Here is a 21,413-nt window from a genome sequence, read left to right on the forward strand (position 1 = left end):
CCACAGAAACACTACTAACCTGTTTTACCATCACGTTTTCATAGTGCCAAGATTCGCTAACAGCAGAACAATGGGGAATGAACAGGAATTTTCAGGTGATCTTTCTTGAAACATTTTAAACATACTCTTCCAGAGACATTGCATCTGCTATGCACAGAAGGGATAATGGGGTAGCTTTGCAGAAGTAGGCTACTACTTGAAATAGAGGAGTAAATATTACGTTCCAGTAGAAAGAAAATTAATAAGGTTACTACTATCAGTAGCTGATACAGCAGACTTTGCCCTAGTTTAGCCACATCCTCCCTGAGTGAGGACAGTTATGTTTCCCACCCCAGTTTGTGATAGCATTATACCAACACACGTATATTGGCATCTGCTTTCAGTGCTAACCTGTGCTCCTGTGACTCTGATCCTTTGATTTTTCAAGTTGTTGTTGATCTTAAGAGTGTACTATACTTCTAAGAATCACACTTTTATAAGTGTGTAAAAAAGCTATTTGGAGTTTAGACACTAGGAGTTCAATACTCATTTACACGAGCTAGCACTTTCCAAATAGAAATACAACACCATAAAAGTGTAAATACAATAACAGCAGTTGTAAATATGGCAATGTTACATTTAAATATCCACAGCTACGTGGCGTTACTCTGAAAATTAACATCTCGTGTCCTTAGTACAATACACTTTGCCAGGATCTGTTGAAAGCAACTTAGCAACTTCTAATCACATCACATCTAAAAAAATTTGACATACTGATATTTTCTAAAGCTGCAGCAATAAGAAAAGCATCAAACCAGATGAGAACATTTCTTTAATAAATTCTTAAAAAAAAAAAAGTGATGAGTTGTTTCTCTACAGTATTTATTTCCAATTTTCAAGTAGTATTTGAATTTAAATAAAAAACATCTCTAGGAGGTGAACGTATGATAATGAAAAGTCATTATACAAAAGCTTTTGCACAAAACATACTGAAATTACAGAGTAATGATCAAAATTAAGCAAGAGAAATATGATCCAAAACAAAATGTTCCATTTACTGAATAATTTCCGTGGAGTTGTGCTTGTCAACTTCTGGAATATCTGTTAAGTGATGAAAAAAAGGACGACCGTGAACACAGCCTTTATTTTCCTTTCCAAGCTGTTGCTTCATCCTGTAAATTGTGTTTTGTACATCTTCTTTTGACAAATGTAAGGGCAGCTGCCGAGCTAAACGTACTGCTTCTCCCTGTGGAAAGGAAAAACAAAAACAAAACCCCAATAGTTTTAAAGTACCACTTTTTAACACATTATTCTGGGACTACCAGAAAGCAGGAATTAAGCCCTCACTGTTTAAAGGTCACTCTTTTCTGCTGATAAATATTCCAAATCCCAGAAACCCAAATGTAACTCTAAACATATCTCACTGGTCATTTCATGGCACTTCTACAACGGAGTCACACACAGTTGTTCTCCTGCTCACGCTGCTTGCACTTTTTCTTTTAGGGTCCACTTTTGCAAGACACTATGTTTCTGAGTATCTTATTTCCTGTTGGCACCAGTATCAGCTGAAGATGTTTACCATTTCACAAGACACATTCTACACCACAAACTTTAGAACTAACATAAATGAAGTCAAACAGCTAAACAAAGTTTTAGAAATACTACAGTGACATTTTAGATTAATGTTGTTTTAACCCTTGTCTACTGCATCCAAGTATCTCACAATACTAGCAAGCAGAAATGACTGCTAAACACAATTACTGAAGAACCCATCCTCAAAGAATCACGCAACTTCAAAAAGTTGTTGGGCCTTTTGTTTCCTCCTCCAAGATGGGCCTTCCTGCCATTGCCTTCGCTACTGTACTTCAGTAACATTGCCTAGACGGAAATGGATGTGGCACACAATCTCCCTTTACATTGTACAGGCCTGAAGCAGCGTTCATAATGGTTTAATCTGAATCTTCTCATTTTGTTTGTCTGGGATTTTCTCCCACTCTTCCAATTGGAAAAAAGATCACTGCGGACTATTGTCTACCTAGGAAGGCTGCTTCTTTAACCATTACCCTCTTCTTTCTTCTGGGTCTACTGAAAGATAGCAAAAGCTGCAGACGTGCTGCCTGTTCAAACACAAAACTTATAAAAATTACAATTCTGAACATGACAGTGGATAGAGTTTCCAGTGTGTACCCCCCAGAATGGTCAAAAAACCACAGTGCTTATTTTTATATATTTTTTTTTATGATGGCAAACCATATAGTTCCTAGTTAATATGTATTTTCCAGCTACTGTTACTGCTGCACATGCATCTTCTTTCTAACAGTTCCTTACAATATCAACATTTATCTTAATAAGGCTTCCTTTGATAATGTCTTGATATATATCTTTATATGTGTGTATATATATATACACACACACACACACACTTTTTTCTCTCTCTCTCTAAACCAACTCCATCCCACTCAATCTGACTGATGAGTATTTATTTGTAAGTAGAGGAAATAAAGCTTCCTCCTCCAAACCAAGTTACAAACCATTCCTGTCTCAACACTTAACTCGCCCCTTCTTTAAGCTTCCTTTATGAGTGCACGCGAATGGTTCAGTAGTACACAACAGAATCATTTGCTCCAAAGGCAGCTGTGAACTTACTGCCCCAAAAAGACAGGGAAAGATTTGTATGATAAACGTTTAAAAGATAAAACACATATTCTGTGTAAATGCCTAGGTCCCATTTTAAGTAGCCCAATTCAGGAAAGCACGTTAGCAAATGCTTAAGAAGAGACAACATGCATTTTGGTAACCTTTCTGAACAGAGATCTTAAGAATTGGGATTAAAGATAGCATCAGTGAAATACATCGACAAGAAGTGATAGAAAACTACTGTTGTTAGTTACTCCAGCTTTAACTAGTGCTACGTATATTAGTTGACTCTGAAACTTCATGCTCATTATCATCTCTGGATGGATGATTTTATCTATTTGCATATCAAACATTAACCAGCATCATTCCAGTTTCAACTGTTGCATAACAACTTCTGCAAGAAAACAGATTAAAGACTCTTTTACTCAAGTACTGTATTTCTGGCAACTAATGATGCTGGCTGCTTGTGCAGAGCACTTGTAAGTGCTCTGCAGAACTTAGTCACTACTGCATTGAATAGAGTGCACTTACAAGACTCCATCGGTTGTCAGTACACGCTTCCTTTAACTGCAGAAGTTATTGATGTTCACTAAATACAAGCATTTGCGGAGGCATATGGGGTTCACAGTATGTGTGACTTCATTTTTTACTTCAATATCTTAATTCCAGCGACAGCTTGCTTTTCTGGCAAAAAAAGTTCCCATTTGTCTCTCTCTGCCCTTTCTTTGAATGAATCATAGGAATTTTTCTGAAGTGGAAATAGTGCACTTTCTGATTTTCACAATGTACATCTCACTGAGGTTTACATGAGAATTAAGCTTCAGTTAACACCTGCTTTTCATAAATTATTACCTTAAATAATTTTATAACTTCTTCTCCATAGACTGATTTATAAAGGAGTTAAATCTTGATGACTGTTCTGGACTCAACTGCCTTCTAGGCTTCGTAAAGCAATTTTATGGCAGATCTATATTCTAACATGGAGAAATGCCTTTCTAGTCTGAAAACTGCCTACTTAGAAACACGTTGTGAACACCAGCTTTCAGCATGTGTTGTATCACATTGGACAAGTGGGTTTGGGTATGTCTGATGAAAGTACTTTGGTAAGCAATGCAGAACTCATACACCTAAAAGAGGATATGACATTCTCCTTTTCAAAAGTAACCTCTGGTTAGAACAGAACTAATTCAATTAAAACAGAAAGCTGAAGAAAGATTTTCCAGCTGTTTAAGGATTTACTATAAGCTTAGCTAGCCAATACTTAAAAGCAAACTTCTGTCTTACCTCCAAGTAATTTACCACTTTGAGAGGCCTACATTCATATACTTCCTTTGCATTTCTATTAACTACTGCATTCAGAATTTCTTTCAAATCAGAAATACCATAATATGGCAGACAATTTGCCATCCCTTCTATTTCCAGATGACTTTCTGTAGCTGAAGCACCTGAAAATACAAAAACAGAACAGGAATTTATACACTGCTTTGACTTCTATTCTGGAGCAATTCAGAGAAAATTAAACTGATATAAAATCACTTAGTAAATTAGTCTCAGAAATTCAATATAATTAGGTAACTTTTTTGCTCCTCCCTTGGAGTGAAAAGCATTTATTTGTCCAATGTTTCATTATGATGATGCATGCCTATTCACATCACAAATATCTCAGCTTATTTTAATTCAAATCCTAGCTGGCACTGTTTAAATGCTTATAACATTTTGCAGCATTCCCAGTTTTGAGCATAGCTTTAATTGAAGCTTCTATGGCTTTAATTAAATGTACATGAAATTAAAGTAGAAGCTAGCAATAAAACATAATTTAGTTTGAAAAAAATTAGAACAGGGTCTTGCCACTATTTCCTGTGTAATTGGTTTAAACACCTGTAGGGTTCAAATGCTATCATAACAAATTCAGCTTCTACTGAAATAAAAAGCAGGTTGTTCTCCTACCACAGCAGAGGAAGACCTCAAGCCCATATAACTAAAGGCTCTGTGACAGACTTCATACTATCATCCATATGATATCACTGCTGCAGCAGGTACCACTCTGAATAGGAATGATGAATAAAACATTTAAACAACCTTCCCAACAAAATTTCTATTCTATCTTTGAGGTGCAAGAGATTTCACTTTTTATTCGCACTACGTACAAAATATTTTAATGAAGTTGCTACAGTACAGGTCACTCTTCTTCCACCCCCAATCAGGAGCAGGTTCTTTAGGGGTCAGGCTCACATATTCTTGGGCAGTCCTTCGGAGCTCCTCCTCTCATTCATGCTGGGTGCACAAAAATCTCAACCCAACCTACGTGGCTACCTTCCCTTTTCCTCCACTACAAGTCTAACAAATATAGAAATTTAAAAGCAGAGCATGGAAGAATACAATTCATAATGAAAATAAATCCACTCTTGTGTAATGGCCCCAGGTAGGATAAATTCGTTCCAGCGTGAGTCGCAAATTGTTTTTGCAAAGTCAAAAAAGCTGGAGACAGATTGCTACAAAGCAGATTAAACTAAAACTGTGATAATGGATCATTCATGTTCATAACCCAAACAATGTGAAAGATGTCAGAAGCAAGAGAAAATAGATATACAATCTAAGTCACAACAATGTACCTTCCTTAGCTAGCAGAATGAGACCAGGTGCTGTTTATTAGACAGTCATTAAATAAGAGCATAGATAAACAAGAGGGCTGTACAGCTTGAAAATTTTTCTAAATATGGGTGTGTCAAAGGTAAACAATGCTGTTAGACCTTTTTAAGCTTCATGGCAAGAGACACACTGACCAGAGTGTGAATTTGATATAGGGAACAACCCCCTCTGCGGAAACAAAGCAAAACAAAAAAATCACATAACCTCCTTCCAGCTACATATTTAACACAGCTTTAAATTTGAAACTTTATTTCCTTTTTCACCCAACATTGTCTTCCTTCTCTTTCTCAAGCTGTTTTTCCCTAATCGTGGCCAGCAAAAACAGTCATACTTTTTATGTACTACTGTAAGCCTATGATCAGATTCAGCTGAAAGCAAAACGTTAAACTATCTGAAAGTTAGCCAGTTATTAAAGATGAGATAAAATGATGCACTATACCAGTTCTTACCCATGGGAAAAGGCTGCCAGTAAGAGACAGGAGCAAAAGACAGTGTTTTTAATCTCCTTCAGCTCTTTTCATTTTTATCCTAATTTTGCTTTAATGGAAGACTAGATTTGAGTAACTGTTCCAGACCATGTGATTAATCTGCTTTCTAAAATGAGAATTTAGCAGTAGAATAGGATTTAGAATTTAGTAATTACAATAATTACCTCTCTATATACTACCAAAGACAGGACAAAATTTTGTTAAACTTCAAGTGTTAAGATTTTCAGTTTACAAACTTGTATTTCTAGATCTTCCTCTTAAAATTTCAAGACAGTGAGGTTCTGGATTTGCAAAACGTGTGGTTTTGGTCTGGGTTTTTGAGGGTTTTTTTGTTTTTTTTTTTTTTTCCAAATACAGCAAACCAATCATACATGCTTGCTAACACGACTGCTGGTGCTTGACACTCTTCATTCTTACCAATGGCAATTTTCCTGTCTGCATATTTTGACAGCCAGCTTTGACTTCACCATGCTGCTCATCAATTTGAAAGTCAAAGGGTGCTTCAAAGAATCTAACATAAGACCAAACAATACAAGTCCTGGCTAAAAGAAGTTTCCTTCTTTGGTATTTCTGTTTGTGTGTCATTCTCCTTTTCTGCTTACATTCTTTAGACTGCAAAGTAGCCCGTTGCATGCTGATTAACGTATATTTATTTGCAAGTCTTTTCAGGAATTCTGGTATCAGCAACATTTGAAGATATAAGCAGATGTCTGAGCCTCAGTCGACTTGTAAGTTTTTGACAGAATACACCTTAATATTTTTGAGTATTCAAACAGCAGTCTTCAAGCGGTTTCCATGGTAGATCCTATGAAACACTTTGCATCTTCCAAGGAAAATATTTCCATGAACAAATAAACTAGTCTTCCATTGACTAAAGATGTGGATTTCTCATTGCTACAAATTTCCCCTTTCTCCTTCCAAAAAATTCACAATCATCTTTGGATAATTCCTTCTCAATGGCCAGGAAAAACCGTTCTCTTCTAGCTGCTACCTGGATTAGGTGACACTTTAAGACTATCTATCTTCCAGTCTATGGTCAAAATCAAACTGAAATTAAGTAGCAGCATGATTTTCCACTGGTTGGTTACAAGAGCTGAGGCAGCCTATACTACCAAGGAAGATGGGTTATTTACCTGTTACTGCTCTTTGTTGCCCTGTAAGCACATTTTTTGTATATACACATGTTGGGTACACATATTCTATCAGGCAGACAATTCTACCCTAAATGCCTGCCTTGGAGCATGGTCCAAGGCTAACCAGCTAACCTTGCTGTCAGTTCCTTTCCAGCCAAGAACTCACATCTCTCTAGGACTTTCACAAAGGCAAACAGACAGATGTGCAGTGAAGGTACATATAACAAACACATCTTAAAACGAACTGGATGGAAAGTAATCAATCTTACTTCTTGAAATGCTCCTCTGTATGTAGGGGTCATTGCAAGCTATTCCCAGAAAGAAAAAAAAAAATGCCTGTCAGATCCCAGAATACTGAACTAAGTAAAAGCAAACAGACTGCTCTCCCAAAGGTAGCATCACTTGAAGCCTCAGTAAGGCCAGCACATGAGGGGGCGGGAGGGCACTGGAAGACAGACTGGAGCTCAGTGTCACAGCTTTGCAAATCACAACAACTGGCACGTTCCACAAAGAAACCATTGATTTTGCCCAACTGACATACTTACAGTAAGAAGCTTTTTCTGAGCTATTTCACAACATGTTTTCCACTGCCAGCTATCCAGAGACAAATCCAGTTGAAAACTCATTGAAAAGTCAACTTGAAAACTTGACGGCTGAGCAATCAATATAAAGCGAAACAAGGACACATTACAAAAGATCTTTGTCTACCAAAACAAGAAGACAGGGCACATCCAAGATCTAGGATACCTGGAACAACTTTGGCTGCAGTCATACATAGTCTTTGAACAATATGGAGCAAAGGTAAATTTCTTGTTGTTGAAGTAGCATTTTAGTAGTAACAGTTGTGAAAATAGTGTTGATCTGCTAGAGGGTAGGAAGGATCTACAGAGGGATCTGGACAGGCTAAACTGATGGGCTGAGGTGAATTGTATGAAGTTTAACAAGGCCAAGTGCCGGGTCCTGCACTTGGGTCACAACAACCCCATGCAACGCTATAGGCTTGGGGAGGAATGGCTGGGGGGCTGCCTGGCAGAAAAGGACCTGGGGTGCTGGTTGACAGCCGGCTGGACATGAGCCAGCAGTGTGCTCACATGGCCAAGGCGGACAACAGCATCCAGGCTTCTATCAGGAATAGTGTGGCCAGCAGGAGTAGGGAAGTGATTGTCCCCCTGTACTCGGCACTGGTGAGGCCATACCTTGAATACTGTGCTCAGTTTTGGGCCCCTCACTACAAGGACATTGAGTTGCTGGAGCATGTCCAAAAAAGAGCAATGAAGCTCGTGAAGAATCTAGAGCACAACTTTATGAGGAGAGGTTGAGGGAACTGGGGTTGTTTAACCTGGAGGAGGCTCAGGGGAGACCTTCTTGCTCTTTGAAACGACCTGAAAGGAGGTTGTAGTGGGGTGGGCGTTGGTCTTTTTTCCCCACGTAACAAGCAATAGGACAAGAGAAAATGGCTCAAGTTGCATCGGGGCAGGTTTAGATTGGATATTAGGAAAAATTTCTTCACTGAAGGGGCTGTCAAGCACTGGAACAGGCTGCCGAGGGAAATGGTTGAGTTACCATCCCTGGAGGTATTTAAAAGACATGTAGATGTGGTGCTTAGGGACATGGTTTAGTGGGGGACTTCGCAGTGCTAGGTTAACAGTTGAACTTGATGATCTTAAAGGTCTTTTCCAACCCTATGATTCTATGATTCTACATTCCTGTGTTACAAGAAGAAAGCATTCGAAGGACAGACTTATCCGTGAAACAACAGGCAAGTTATGCCTCAAACCCTCATGCTCTTATAAAACTAACTATCCAAAGGCTGCATTTGTGAAAAGGAAAACATTACCAGAACAGTTTTCCCACCGAAATGACAGAACAAGAACAAAACAAGGACTCAGTTCCATATGGAGTTAGGAAGAAAAATCCTAGTTAGACCTTTCAAAAACCTACTAGGGGTCATGTGACACCATCTGGTGGCACATGGTGCCATGGGGTTCAAAGTGAGGCATGTCACTCTCAAAGTGAGAAAGACTCCTGGTATGTTATTAGAGTAACTGAAGTTCAGAACCACCATACCAGCTAAAAGGTGTTGGCCATTAAAAAGTAGAGTTGCATTTCTACAAACTCCAACACTGTAAGGAAACGGGAATCAATTTCTGAGCATTAATCCCAAGACCTGCCAAATTTAGTGCAAGACTAATGAATTTTTTTTATCCTATGAGAGAAGTTGTCCTTTACAGACAAGTCATCCAAATAAGGAAAAACCAATACCACGTGGGGTTTCTTTTTTTTTCAAGTAAGAAACTATCAGAATCAAAATCTTTATAAAAGTTCCTCTGTGCCCTAAGTTGCCAAAAGGTAGGAATTTAAACCGTGAAGAAGCATCTTTAACAACGACCAGCTGAGATGCAAGTCCAATGCAACAAGGGATACCAAAGTCACCTTCCAAATTAAGGCAGCTGTTCAGATATTCTTGGTATTAAGTAAACAGTCAGTCCTGTAAAATACCTCCCACACCAAGAGGAAATAAGGAATGAATCTATCATCCTATAGTCAAGTTACTACACTCATCTAGGAAACAGTCCTAGTGAGGTCCTCAATAACCAAAGCAAGAGGTCTTGTGTTCCAAAGTAGTATCTGAGCATTATGAGTAGACTTAATATGTGATAATGGGCAGCAATACTCAGGGTGCTTCTCTTCTCTTTTGGCATAATATGTGTGGAGATTTAAACAAATAATCAGTGCAACCTACTAGACCGACAGTCCTATTCAGAGATCACCATTGGTCAAGGAAAGCCTCTTCTTCTGCAACCAAAACTGCCAAACATTGCATTGGAACTGCTGTTTCCCTTATTATTATTTGGAAGGTATCTTAGAGTTACTGATGGCATCACAGACTTACCCACATGTGTCAACAGAAAGGCTTGTTATTTTGCAAGAAGAAATTACCAAAAATACCACTTTCACATTCAAATTCAAAGCTAAAGAAATTGAACCTTTGCTTGTGACATAAAAGAGGATGTGTCTGTTAGAAAATTGAAATTTTCTACTACAGCAAGTAAAACCCTTAACCCAGGATGGAAAAGGAAGCCATGCACTAGTGGCTATTAGTAAGAAATCAACCAGCAGTCAGAAAGGGACATCTAATATGACTATGTCAGGGTTGAAGTCCCAAATGAAAGTATAGACCTTGAAATATACTATAGTGGATCTTGACAGCAAAAAATAGTTGATAGTTCAGTTGAGAAACAGCAAATACTGTGACTGATCCAATTCACCCCAAAAATTGGGAAAAAAGTTACTTGTAAATGCACGTGTGCAAAGACTGGGGATCAGGTGTGCTCCTACGGATACTGCTAAGGTGAAACTCTCTGACTACTGTGAGTTAAGTGCACATTTGCCATCTGGACACCTCTCCACAGCAAACTGTGACTTTATCACCCATCATGCGAAATGGCAATGCCTGTCCCAAAAAATTAATATATCCTGAAGAAACAAATTTTTTCTGAGGCAACTTCTAGTTCAACAACATCTTAATGCTCCCCCTTTCGGGCTGTGTCGGAGTTTCAAAAAAACCACGAAAATAGACACTGAATTCAGACTGCAAACAAAAAAATGCTTCTATAAGGATAGTGAAGAATGTTTTATGAGACAAACTTGTTCTCTTGAAGCTGAGAAATCCTACAGAATACTCAGGTGCAAGTGGCACAAATCACTCCCGATCTGCAGGTCACTTTCCGTAAAGATTATACAACAAGAATCTATAAATTAAAAAAAACCTTGAAATGCATAGTGAAATACCCAGTGAAGGACACATAAGGAGTGTTAATTAATACCTGTGTTTCTAAAAATCAGCTCTAATAATTGTTGAAGATAGTACCATATTTGTAGAAGGTAGCATATTTCAGGGATTATGGTAAGAAAAAAAAGAAAAAGAAGGGACTGGTGAAGTAGTAGGAAGAAATCCTTGGGTCAGTTGGAAAAAAGGCTGGGGGAAATTCCATTTGTTTGCTGATATTTGTACCTTCATCTGCAATGGTATGCTCTTTTAATAACAGAGGCTATAATGTCATCAGCAGAAGCTTATAAACATGACTGACAAGCCTCAGATTTTATTAACATTTCATTCAAGTAGTTAAAATGTAAGACTGGGACAAAGAACTGAATTCGATTCCTATTCTCATATGGGCTAGCCGTATGGTACTGATCAAGTCCACAGTTCATTGACCTCTATAGTGCATATAAAGCACTTTTACTTCCATGAACTGTAAACCAAATGAGAACAGTTTCCTCACAAGATTTCATTTCCTTCATTTTACATACTTAGGAACACAGGACTAGAAGACTGTTACTACTTCCCAGTTACTGTGCTGAGTCCCTTGCTGTTATATTGTACAATTCTGCTCTTAACCTAATCAAACCATCTTAAAAACTAGTTTCATATCTCCAGTACCACAAGATTGGTCAACAACTGTCTATCGTTGCTGCCCAGAAACTGTCTTCAAATTTTCACATTCAATTTATTCACATCTAGTTTACATTAATTTTAAGCAAACTTAGAATACCAGGAGGCGGGGAAAAAAAGGTAGGTGAACAGAAGGGCTAAGCAACAACCCCCTTCTCCAATATTTGCCTATAGACATATCCTAGACCAACCTCAGCTTTTGATTTGCTAGACTGAATCCGCCTTTTCAGAGCTGCCTCTTACAATATGCGCTTTATTCCCCTAATCATTCAATCTAAGATTACTACCATGAACACCTCTTCTACAAAGTTTTTGCTATTTATGTAGGGATTTAGCCAGTCAGAAGTAAGTTTTTGCTGTGCATGATTCAGTAAAGAAAACAGCTTAGGCTCTGTTCTTCCCAAAAGCCAGCCTCTGAGTGAAGGAGTTCTTCTACATCCCTTTTTCGTACCTACCCTTAAGAGATCCCATATGTTACAGTAGATCTGTCATCACTGTACATATGTGGGGATCTGTAACACATGAGGCTATAGCATTTCTAACAGCTCTTATAGTGAATCTTTTTTTCCTGAGCTGTCAGCTAGGTACTACCCCCAAAGAAGTTTGCTTTTCTTGGAATTCTGCTAGAGAAATCCTGACCCACAGAACCAACCCTGGGTGGGTTGCCCCGGGTTTCCAACAGCATCCCTATGATCATTCTTCAGAAAAATGTATAAACATTTGATCTCTCTTGCTAATGTAAAAGGATCTTATACAAAATTCTGTGATCAACGTAAAGGCATTGAAGAGTAGGCTGCCTTAAAAAACAAGTTCAGATCGAACTCCATCAAAAGGTGTGATGGCGATCCTGTCACCCTCTCTTTACTGGCCCCTTTGGGCTCTGCGTTACAACTGATATGAAAGTAAGTCAATAACCAGATCCAGCTTCCTACTGCACCTCCTCAACTGCTCAACAGCAGAGGAGCAGTCAGCTAAAACACATACTTGCAGAAGCTTCTGCAAGTATCACCTTGGAAGAAGCTGCCAGGACTAAGAAATTCTCATCAGTTTAACCTAAATTCTGTCAGAATGGCAACTAAGGATACTGACATCCAGCGTTTTGAGAAAGGAAATACACATAAAAGTCAGGAAAGCATGGATTTCAGAGCATTCTTTGAAATACTATTAAAGTTTTCTGTTCAGTTATCAGTTTCCATTACTCAATGTTCTGTGTAGATTACAATCTTTGCGCCAAGTAATAAAATGTCAGTGTTAAGGAAAGCAGGATGTTAATGCTTTAAATGAAAAGGTGATGCAGGTTAACATGATCTACATTAACAATCACTTAAATCATTAAATCAGAATAAACAAGCCCCAGTACAACTAAAAGATTTTAAAACCATCATACCTTCTATCACTTTTATCTGGAATCCATTTGCTACAAGCCTTGGATCTGACAAATAACCTGATCCATTGAAACTCTGGTAATCCTTCTGCATTTTATAAAGAGCAGCCATATACTGAAATCCACCAATAAGACTGGAAAAAAAAAATCCCCCAAGTATTAAAAACCAAAAAACCTTACTGTGAAAAAAATACATAAGAAAGTAGTAAGTGATGAGGAGTGATGAAGATTTTTAAAAGTATTCTGAAATGCAATTTGTTTAAAGAAGCAAAATTGCAACTATTCACATATCTTAAAGAGCAACCAAGTTTAGCCATATAATAATAATTACATCAGTCATTCCCTAATGCATGGGGGAAAGTTAGCTAGAGTGAAGTCATGAAAATAGGGAGCATTTAATTTTCCTCTGGGGGAAGAAATTTGTCTTTGCTGCATTACCAATGAAACTGGTCAAAATTTATACTTATTTCAAATGGAGTATGACCAGGCCTGCTCATTACTATAAGGTAAAAGTATACAAAACATAAAAATCTGTTCTTACAAACAAATGTACAAATAATCACAGAATTAGCAAACAGGATCTTACCAGATTTTACTGTAAATAGTTGTCAAATGATACTTGAAATAACATACACATTTTTGCTCAATTGTACTGTACCTTTCCGTTAACACAATTGGCTTGTCTAGTTTCTCTACTGGAAGCTTATGATTCATCAGTAATCTTTTACATAGCAGGGCTTCTTCCAATCTATATGGATTCAGCAACATTAGCTTTTTCTCAGTAGCAAATATCCAGACATCAGGAAAACTCTGACGATGAATTAGGAAAAGCTCATGTTCATCTGCATCATTTTTCTCGTGTCTCTGAAGCTGATGTCTACAGAAGCTCAGAGAAAAAGGCACTGTCACAATTTTCGTAGGCTGTTCGGGTTTCCGCTTCTTTTCAGTTTGAGCATTAAATAACTTGTCAAGCTTCTGCTGGTCAGATGGGGAAGTCTTCGGCTTGGGTTTCTGTTTTTCTGCCTCTTTTCTTGGTCGGTGCACTGTCTGTCCCCTGGCTTTCTTGACCTCTCTATCATACCGTTCCAGGTCTTTAGCAGCTTTTATTTCATAACTTGAAAGAGAAAACAAACCAGTAGCATCATCAGATAAAAAACCCCAAACTCCAACTGCTAACACTAAAATAAAAGGCAAGGTAACCATTTCAACAGGCAAGAACAGCTCCTATGGTTCATTCAAGTAGCCACATCAATGTGCTTTCCTGTACCCCTATTACATTACCCTTTGAAGATGATGAGTTGGAAATTTTCCTTCAACACGACAGCCAGCAAAACCTGCATTACTGAAGGGGGAGGCGTAGACTGCACCATACAAACAGCTACAGCAAGTTTCTTTTCACCTCATTCCCAAAGACTATGTTTAACCCTAATTCGCAATCAGATATATAGTTGTGGAAGGAGTCTTGTCACAGGCACATCCAGCCCAATTCTCAAAGTCATTTAAGCTTCTAGAGCTCTACAGACTTCAAGGGGAGTCCATGGGATTAGGCAAGAGTTTGGAGCCTAAGTAACTTCATAAGCAGAAGGCTTTACTTAATATGAAGAAGTACATTTGATTTCAAATGGCCTAAAATTTGCCACGTAAATGAAAAGCGTGAGAATACAGAATAGATACAAGTATCACAGAATTCTGTAACTAATAAACTTACAGATTTTTCAAAAAGTACTCAATAACAAACTACTCCTAAACGCTGCCTAAATGATTAAAACATTACTACATACTAAATCTCTACAACTTGAATGGATTCTTAATGAGTTTACAAATGTCTGGAAGATAGTTCAACTTTTATAGATGGCAGGTTTATACTTGACTACTGCATACGAATCTTACGTTTTTGAAGGCCAAAGGAGTGATTTGCTGAACTCCTTTTTGCCCTTATTTGATATTCTGAATTCCAGACGGTAATTCAAACTGGTCCAATCTTCAATAAAAAAAAAAGTAGTACTATCATATGTAAGTATTGGAAATAAGTATTTTAGCCGGTCATACTTATTTATTGCTACTTGCTGCAACAGTTTGATTCAATTATGTGTATGCATGCTGGAAAATTAAGGTCAACAAAAGGGTCACCATTTGCAATTAATTATGATGTGCTAGCGTTCACATATGGTACCAATATTTAGTTAACTAAAAAAGTCAGCTTAAATAGTTTCTTGCAATAAATCATGTCCTAGAAAATATGGAGTAAATGTTAAGATAAAAAACATCTGCTCCTTTTAAAATGAACGGATGAAATGACTTGAACAGAATTTTTTTTATCCCAAACACATTTATAGCTTTGACCAGATCAATAAATACTTCATTTTGAATAGACCCAATTGTAATGCAGGAGAATATTTAACTATAAGAGAACCGAGGTTTCAGTGATACACTGATTAAAAAAAAAAAGTGCACTTCCAAAGAAAGTCCAACTTGCCTGTCATTTTAGGGTATCATCAGAAAGTTCTAACCTAACAAGCTTTGATTGTGAGGGTTTTGCAAATTCATTTACATCGCTATCAGTGGTTTGCTCACAATCAAAGAAAACAGCAGGTTTACAAACGGCAAGGGAACACCTTTGCCTTTCCAAAAATCCTTCCACAGAGGCAAGTATAATCAACAAGTGCTCAAGAACAGTTTCTTCTCTGCTTTGTGAATTAAGACTGTAAATTTGGGATCCTTTCCTGAAGCTCCAAAACTTAAAGCCAAGGAAATTTGCAAAAGTGGGTGTAAGGAGGGAAGTGGAAGATTAGAATGAAGCCTAGTTTCAAAGGCAGCTCTGTTTTAAGTCGAAAAATGGATCCACAATTTATTATTTTCCCCTTGTATCTGAAACTGAAATGTAGTATTTAGCATATAACAAAATCCTTTTAATATAAGGTCTCTTAGAGCTTATACGACAAATTATCTGAATTTGACTACTTGGAGAAAACTCCAACTGGAAATGGCCAGTTGTGTAGATTCATGCATGTCCAGAATAGAGCACCATCCCATTTGGAATGTAATATGTTTCAGCATCAGCCTCTTCACATAATGAAACCAAACCAACTCAAACTATCACCACGAGTAAGTATTACAGTCTACTTCTGTGCTTCCTTCCTTTGTGAAGCAGGAAACAAACAAAAAAAAGCTTTTAATTGCCCATATCAGCTTTTCACAGTCTTTTTCTGAAATGCGTAGGTTTCAGGTGACTAGCACTGTTTCTAGGAGTGGACAATATGGGACCTACTATTATCAGGCATTGGAATGGGCTGCCCAGGGAAGTGGTTGAGTCACCATCCTGGAAGGTATTTAAAAGATGTGTAGATGTGGCACTTCAGGACATGGTTTAGTGGTGGACTTGTCAGCGTTAGGTTTACAAGTTGGACTCAATGATCTTAAAGGTCTTTTCCAACCTAAATGATTTTATCATTCTAGTATGACTGAGCAGATGCTGGGAAAAGAAACTGTATGGAAGGATTCATACCAATTATTAATAATGATTAATACCTGGCAGTATATGAACAGAGGTAGCTAGAGAGATGATGGATGGCCAATAATGAGATGGTACTACCAAATTACTTCCATCCAAAGGAAAGAGAACATGTTAACTAAAAGGTTAAAATACAGTAAAAAAGAATTTTTCTGGAATTGCTAAAGCAAGCAAATTTATCCTAGTGTGAGAGAGTTGCAAGTAAAGCATACACACAAGCCATGAGATGCATGGGAGGTTTATCAGGCAATAAAAAGCTAGCAGACTGACCTAGTTACTACTAGCCACTAATGACTGACTATGCACTCTCTTACCTGTCAGCAGATAGAAAAGGCCATGTTACCTGAAATCACGTTTCTCCCAAGGTACAAATATACTCATGAAGAATTACTGTAGAGTGCTGACAAGGTAATTTGTCAGCCCCATGATAATGTGTGTATCTCTGAACCTTTCCTACAACTTCAGGATAACTACTGCTGCCACTGTCATGGCACTTGGAGGGATTTCTCCCACTCTTACCTGAGCCTGATATGCAAGAAATATTAAGGCCAGAAACATAGGCAAGCTGTATTAACTAAGAGCAAGAAACTAAATCCTGGCTTTGCGAAGCACGGGGATACGCAATGCTGCCAACACGGACATGCATGGAAGCTTTCCTCTTCTATTATAACCTATAAAGACCATAACATTTTACATTCCGGTTGAGTAATAAATGCTGGCTTGTTTTGAAAAGGCTATCCTATGTCACTATGAGACATCTGTTGGTTGTACTGCTCCCAAAAGGGATTTCAACTCATTTAAACCTGCTGGAGGAGCCACAGAGAGAAACAGAGATGCTGAAGCCAAGCACACCCATTGTAACATAAATGTGTAACTATCACAGAAAGATGGAGGACTAGAGCCCAGGAAAAGTGGTGTCTTGGCAGCAAGGTTGCATGAAGCTGGAGGTATAGAGTGCTCAGTAGAACCGTGGCACTTTGGATGCCCTGTTGTATATACATTTGTTGTTACCTCTAGGTGGCCCAATTTATCCAGAGTATCTGGTAGGCAAGACTTACGTTGTCTGCCAGGCGTACAACAGTTCTTCTGGATTGTTGCCTTGGAGGAAAAGATGTCTGAGTATCTCTTCCTCAGTATCTGTTATTTTCTGAGGCAATTTTAAAAGATTAAAAGCAGAAAAGAGGTACACCAAAGCTGAAATGCATGGATGCAACTAGTAGTACTTTTAATCCACTTCAACATCCACTGGACCATACTGCATTCATTCCTACATATAAGGAAAACTTCATTACCAGAGAGGTCTCCTTCCTGAACTAATACAAAGTTAATCTATAGGCACACTTTTAAACATAACAGTTGTACCAGGAAAGCAACCATGAAATCTCAAAAGCTAAAGCAGAGCAAATTAAAATTTTCTGAAACAGCTGGCAGAACCTTTTGTTTCATTTCATTAAAAGCATGAATATAATTGGAGTAGATTTCTACTATTACATTAATATTTCTGCTAATGCAGAGACGGACAAAACACTTTCTCATCTGTGATCATGGCATGTTGCTTGTTTAGTGAGCTTTATATTATGTAAATCAGAAGTTAGATAAAAAGGTTTTACTTGACTCTGACATAGCTGGTATTCAGAACAATGCAGATGTTTTCAAAAAAATTAAAAAAGTCAAGAAGTCAAGGAAAAAACAGATTAACAGTAATTCAGTAGGTGTAGATTCTCTTTCTTACCATTCTCCTAATTAAATCTCTCATTAGTGTTAAAATTACACTGTTTTGGCTAGTATAATTTCCTTTTCAGTGGTCTGTCTGAATTCCCTCTCCTTGCTTCCATAACATGAAGAAAACACATCTTCACAACACTTAAAATGAGTTTGTTCTTCAAAGCCAAAATTTCATTTCCCAACATTTCTGCTAAAAATCACAATATGCATTCAAATCATTACATGTAAAACTAGTGAAGAACTACTTCTATTTTCCGCATCTGTGCGATGCCCTACAGTGTTTTACATTTTATAAAATTACAAACAAAATGTGGAATGTTTGGTGTGGTGGGTTTTTTTTAACTGTTTTAGAATGCCTCAAAATCTGTTATTTGAATTAATCTTTTATGATAACGTAAGTTCCACATAAAGGACAACATATACTTAATATTTTAACTAATCCAACCCTGCCCCAAATTAGGCTAAAATATTTCCCTTACTTGCAGACGGATTTCAAAAACTCAGTGACAATTCATTGTAGAAAAATGTGGAATTTAGCTATTCAGATTGTAATCTAAAAAAAGATTTGGTTTTGACTGAAACAGATTAAAATTCAAACTGTACTATACTCTATGAACAAGCATTGGAATAGCTGTTTAGGGGAAAAAGAAATTCCTAGTATCATTTGATTGGGTTTTATAAATACAATTCTGAGGTAGCCTGGGTTGGGATATGTACTAACTTCATAGGAAAGGAGTTTACTAAATGTTCAAATACTAAAGATCCTGAAAAAGAATTCTCACTTTGTAGTAATAAAAAAAGAACTGTTGGTTGGAAAAAGCTCTGGAGGAACTATATGGTGCCTCGTCTATCACCATGCTGGTTTTCATTGACAGTGCATCAGGAGTGACAATACACAGGCAGCCCTTAAAAAACAGAAGTTTGTAGGATTCAAACGGTACATTTTCTTGCCTGTTACCTCTAAATAACAATTCAGCAAAACTGTCCCTAGCTAACTGCTGCATTGCACAGTGGCAAAATGGGTAACTCAAATCCGCAGTGCACGTATGCACACAGCAAAAGATGACAACTCAATATCGATGCCAATCCTGAAAAGCTAAAAGTAATTTTCTAGTCTCTTTTTTCATAAATAACTGGGAAGTTATGATTTTTTTTAAATTCACTACAGGTGACTCATTGGTAACTACAAGTTTAGAAGCAAGACAGCCTGAAACCTTACTTTTTTTTTTCCTCTTCATTCAAATTCTTCCACTGCTCTTCAATTTTCAGCAGGATGTCCTCCATGCTGGTCTTTGGATTATCAGTTATCAATTTCGGACGACATTCTTGAGTGAAAAATCCAATTGCAGACTTTGGTTTCCTTATTATTCTACTACTAATTAAGTCATAAGCCGTCACATGACCAAATTTATCACTTATCGCATTTCTTTTCTTTATGCTTTGATTTGAGATTTGTGGATCATTGCTTTGTTCACCAGTATGTTCATTTTCCTCATTAATTGTTCCGCCAACTTCAGGAATCAAAATCTTAACAGGTTCTAGGTTGTCTCCAAGATGGTTTTTAAGCCCACTTCCCATACTCCAATTATCAGCAGAGATTTCAGGTAAGTCATTAGGGACTAAAGCTTCCTCGTTTTTTTCTATTTCGTCAATATTATCAGAACTCAGAAGATGCTCATCTGCTCTTTTAGACTTGGGGTCCACGGGAACACTATTACTTTGCGTATTGGTTATATTCTGTCTATTCTGTTCCTTCTCACACAACGAGTTTAAGGAACTGTCTGGAAAGGCATCACACTGAGAAACTTCTTTTTTCTCTAGGCAACTATGTACATTATCACCACAAAACGACTGATGATTTAAGCAGATCTCTGTGTTTTTTCCTGCTTGACAGTTTTGCACATCACCGCTGAATGAAAGGAATGAAGTATGAGCATGTAGATCATCGTTTCCAGATGGTCCCATTTCATTAACAACCACATCTGTTTGTTCTGTTCTATGAACAAACATGTCTTCCGAGGTAACATCTGTTTTAGTACTTTCACCAGGGACTGGAGCAGGTAGTGGCCCATACAGTGATTTCAACACATTTTCAACAGCAAGAAAGACAGATTCCTGGGGAGAAAAAAAGCAAAACCCACAAAAAACAACAGAAAAGCCACACACACAAGCACACCTGAAAATGTAACTGACAGATTTTGAGAATATAGAACAATAAGCAAAGTGATCTTATTCAGAATATTTTTCAGAAAAATCTGGACAGATGATTGCATTTCAGTTGTTCCCACATGCTCAAAGACTCTGAACTGGACACCTTTAGCCTCAAATGTTTTGTGATAGGTATTCTGCTTCACTGGTTTACTCTGATATCACAAACCAATTAACTGCTTTCTTTATAAGAGGGTACTGACTGCTTCAACCATTATCAGGTAAAGCTATTCCCACCTAATATGGAGTTAGAAACTTATAGCTGGGACAGATGCACCAACATCCCATGTCATGTCAGCGTGTTTGCGCAGGTGCTTTTATGACGCCTGCTTTCAAGACAGCTTTGCACCAATGACAGAAATGAAAAAGAAAAAAAAGAAAAAAATTCCCACAAAATTAAAAAAAAAAAACAAACAACCCACACAACCTTGACAGTATGAACTGGATATCCTGAAACTTAAGTTATGTCAACAACAATCTATGTGCATAATGGCAAAATACTGCTTTGACCAGAAATCAACTCCCCCCCACCCCGCCCCACATTAATGTATGTGGCATTTAAAAAGTTATTATTTGGTGTAATTATGAAGTTATGAATGAGATTTATGTAGGGACACACATCATAATTGCATTTAACTTCTCTTACTATAAAGCCATCTGAAAACAAAGTGATACACACATATATCTGACAGTGTAAAAATTATCTTTGCTATCAATGGGGAAATTAATTTTCAATAATTCTCCACTTAGCCTGTTGAATACTTTTCAAGCAAAACAGTCCTGTGATAAAGGCAAGCTATCATGTAACTAAAAAAAAATAAAATTTTAAAAAAATCAGCAGCACTGTTTCCCTTCAAACATTTCAGTAGTCCCAGAAGCCTTTATTAAGCTTACATAAGTAAAAGATTGACAACTCAAAACCAGATTAAAATGTTAGTTACCTTATAATGCAGTAAAACTTGAGTTTTATCAGGTGTTAAATTCACATCCACAGCAGAGGCAGGTACAGTAATATTCAAAAAGAAAACAGGATATAAACGTGTGCAGTCCTTGTGCGTCACCACACTGTAGTACTGTCGAATTAACTACAGATTGATTTAATAAAGAGATGTCAGGAAAGACAATAAAATAGACACAAGGACACAGAAACAATATTTGAAATTAGAAAAGCGTAACTGGTTTGCTGGGATTGGTTTGGGGGGTTTTTGTTTTGGTTGGGTGGGGTTTTTTGTTTCAAAGTTGA

General features: G+C 37.5%; 1 protein-coding gene across 5 annotated transcripts in view; it reads right to left on the minus strand.

Moving 5' to 3' along the window:
• Positions 1 to 798: 798 nt before the first annotated feature.
• The window catches only part of PMS1 (PMS1 homolog 1, mismatch repair system component), a 49,230-nt gene continuing 28,615 nt past the window's right edge, over positions 799 to 21,413 (minus strand). For 4 of the 5 annotated variants that reach the window (XM_064452022.1, XM_064452020.1, XM_064452018.1 and 1 more), the window contains 6 exons: positions 21,112 to 21,255; positions 19,182 to 20,077; positions 13,385 to 13,840; positions 12,730 to 12,860; positions 3,901 to 4,061; positions 799 to 1,225 (listed from right to left, as the gene is read on the minus strand). In XM_064452022.1, the coding sequence (XP_064308092.1) occupies positions 1,034 to 1,225; positions 3,901 to 4,061; positions 12,730 to 12,860; positions 13,385 to 13,840; positions 19,182 to 20,077; positions 21,112 to 21,255 (1,980 nt within the window). In that variant the 3' untranslated portion in view covers positions 799 to 1,033. Of the gene's footprint in view, positions 1,226 to 3,900; positions 4,062 to 7,431; positions 7,540 to 12,729; positions 12,861 to 13,384; positions 13,841 to 19,181; positions 20,078 to 21,111; positions 21,256 to 21,413 lie in introns of those variants that run through there. The other variant, XR_010373056.1, reaches the window with a different exon arrangement.

This window comes from Phalacrocorax carbo, chromosome 5, assembly GCF_963921805.1.
Source record: "Phalacrocorax carbo chromosome 5, bPhaCar2.1, whole genome shotgun sequence".
NCBI lineage: Eukaryota > Metazoa > Chordata > Aves > Suliformes > Phalacrocoracidae > Phalacrocorax > Phalacrocorax carbo.